The following is a 3,124-nucleotide window of genomic DNA, read 5'->3' on the forward strand; positions in this document are numbered from 1 at the left end:
AGGGCAATAGATCACTATGCGCAGAAATCAAAGAAGCCAAACTTAAATTCAGGAAGAAGGTAGAGAGTGAGTTTCGTAACATGAATTCAAGGAAAGCTTTTCAATATTGAAAATGATGTCTGGTCAAAGCGTCGTACAATCAACATAATTTTTATCTGATCCACAATCATCGGCTTCAGATCTTAATATGTTTTACACCAGGTTTGACAACAGAAAACTTTTCTGCATAATGTAACATAAGGCTGACCACCTGTCCACCTCCACTTAAAATCACATAGTCATTAGTGCTTGTGATGTACGGCGTCAGCTGACAGGTACGAAACCGCGCAAAGCCCAAGGCCAAGATGGTGTTACTGGTCGTGTGCTGAGGGCGTGCGCTGATGAACTTGGTCCTGTGTTTTAGAATTTATTTCAGCATTCCATTGACACTGGCACTATCCCTATAATTTGGAAAACTTTGACAATCGTCCCCAATCCCAAAATGTCATCACCTTCTGAATTGAATCACTATAGACCAGTAGCCCTCACATCTCTCATTATGAAATGTTTTGAAAGGTTGATCCTGTCAAATCTCCTCTCCCACGTTCAATCAAAACTGGACCCAAATCAGTGTGCATATCAACGTAAAAGAGGTACAGATGACGTAGTCGCTTGCCTTCTCCATAAATTGTTAGAATATATTGATAAAGCTGGTAACTATGCCATGATTTTATTCATTGATTTCAGTTCTGCTTTTAATACTATTCAGCGACATATTACAATAGATAAATTAATGAAGTTAAATGTTCCATCTTCAATCATTTACTGGGTCTATAATTTCCTAACTGACAGACCACAGTGTTTAAGGGTTGGATAGTCATAATCTACAATGATTTCTACAAACACTGGTGCCCAACGAGGATGTGTTTTAAGTCCGTTCTTGTTTATTTTTATACAAATGATTGCCAAGGTTGTTCTCCAACTAGCCCATTGTCAAATTTTCAGATGATTCAGATGTACTGCTCTCCTTAATGACTTAACCTCGAAAATTATTACATAAATTCGGTTAAATATTTTTTCTGATTGGTGTAGCTCAAATTTCCTAGAGATAAATGTATCAAAGACGAAAGAGCTTACGATCGACTTTCGTCAGGTTCCTGAGCAAAATGACCCGATTTTATTGACGGAGAACATGTTGAACAGGTGACCTTCTTCAAGTACCTTCAAGTTGGCGTATTTCTCAACAATAAACTTTCATTTGGTCATCATACAACAACCCTTCAAAAGAAATGTCAGCAGAGGTTGCACGTGCTTAGAAGGCTGTGTTCCTTTGATGTTGATTCGCATCTGTTACTCTTGCTATATTGGAGTATTATTGAACCACTTCTGACTTACTGCAATGTCTACTACTTTTCGTTGCTCTCTACAATTAACCGTAATAAGTTTTTAAAAATCTCCCAAACAGCTGCTAAGACAATAGGTAGACCCACTCCGTCCGTTTCAGTGCTCATGCAATACTGCGCAAAGTACGAGCAATCACTACTGACGTAAAGCATCCTTTGCATTCCTCTTTTGATTATTGCCTTCAGGAAGGAGATTTCGCTGCTTGAAGTGTTACAAATTAAGGTATAGCAAGAGCTTTGTTCCTTTTGTTCAAAAGACTTAATATCTGAAGTGTATTTTTTGTGTGTTTTCTTACATAGTCTGCCTTTTTATGTCTGTCTGTTTGTTATTTCTATCGTCTGAGCTGTAAGGTGACGCAATTAACACTGCGGCGACTGCTTCCTTTCTACTAAGGTTTGCACGACCTCGCTCAGCTGTCGCATCGCACGAACATCTGGTTTTATCAATAGCCAGACGATCTGTTCTCTCGAGAACGATGCATGAAATATTGGGCAAAGTGAGAAAATACCTCATTGTGTAGCAACCAGGAATGTTCGTTATTTACATATCAAAGCAAAAATGCATTCATGAATTTATTATCGGAATAGAATCATGAAATACATATGAAAAATGAAGTGCGAGTGAATGTTATTGTCATCGGCGGTGTTTACTGTTTCTCTGCCTGGGAAACATGCGTCCGTTCGTGTGACCTCAAAGTGTTTACACTGTATGCAAACATTAGAAATTTTAGATGGCACATCTGTTGCCGTTGACGTCAAACATTGGTTCGTAAAGCTCATCTCTTTCTCTCGCTTGTATATTACAGGCAGTGAGAAACCACGATGCAACAAGAAATAGAGCGTAGACAGGAATACTACAAAACGAGTATTGCCGGTGGTACAGTGAACAGACCATTCACAGACCTACAAACTGGTAATTTCGATCTTTTACCAGAGTTCATTGGTCCAGAGCCGGGGCTTATCAACCCGCTGCCAGACGATGCTTCAGAAGTCGAATGGTTTTTGCAAATATTCGACGAGGATCTGATAAGATTCATTACCCGATGCACTAATCGTTACGCTAGACAGAGGAGAAGGGCAAATGCCAGGGAACGGCAAAGATTGGCCTGGACACCGACGACAGTTGTCGAAATGAGAGCATTCATTGGAGTGATGGTGCTATTCGGAATTTGCTGGCAGCCTGAAATCCAGCTGTATTGGTCGGACCATGTTTGCTTCGGTCATAATTTCGTCAAGAGAACTTTTTCCCGTGATCGCTTCAAGCTACTGATGCGATATTTATACTACAGCACACAGCCGTACTGTGCTCGTAACACAGCCATGTATACAGCCCAAAAAATAAGTGAGAAACAGGATAGGATGTTGAAAGTACGAAATGTCATTGAAAGAGTGAATGCAAACAGCCGAATTCACTGGAGCCCGATGTGCAAACTGGTAATCGACGAAGGAGTCATCCCTTACCGGGCCGCACAAAGAATGTTCTCTACAATCAAGCAAAACCGCACAAATATTGAATGAGAGTTTACACTCTCAGTGAGTCCGCCACGGGTTACGTTTTCAACGACGAAGTCCATCAACCTGTCGCTGATAACTGTCATCACTCGCTTGATCCCGATGCTGCAGACGACCCCCGAGTTTTCAGGGGAAATAGACCTGGGAAAGTTGTTTCCTGCTGATTCGACCTTACTATTAGTTAGGACATCATGTCATTATGGACTCATATTACACTTCTGCCCATTGTT

At 40.7% G+C, this 3,124-nt stretch overlaps 1 protein-coding gene across 1 annotated transcript; it reads left to right on the forward strand.

The window, feature by feature from the left end:
* Positions 1–2,204: 2,204 nt before the first annotated feature.
* LOC139128275 (piggyBac transposable element-derived protein 4-like) lies at positions 2,205–2,900 on the forward strand. Its single transcript, XM_070694079.1, has one exon. The coding sequence runs from the start codon at positions 2,205–2,207 to the stop codon at positions 2,898–2,900; it is 696 nt and encodes a 231-aa protein (XP_070550180.1).
* Positions 2,901–3,124: the final 224 nt, after the last annotated feature.

The sequence above is a fragment of the Ptychodera flava genome, unplaced genomic scaffold (assembly GCF_041260155.1).
Source record: "Ptychodera flava strain L36383 unplaced genomic scaffold, AS_Pfla_20210202 Scaffold_47__1_contigs__length_1083325_pilon, whole genome shotgun sequence".
Taxonomy (NCBI): domain Eukaryota; kingdom Metazoa; phylum Hemichordata; class Enteropneusta; family Ptychoderidae; genus Ptychodera; species Ptychodera flava.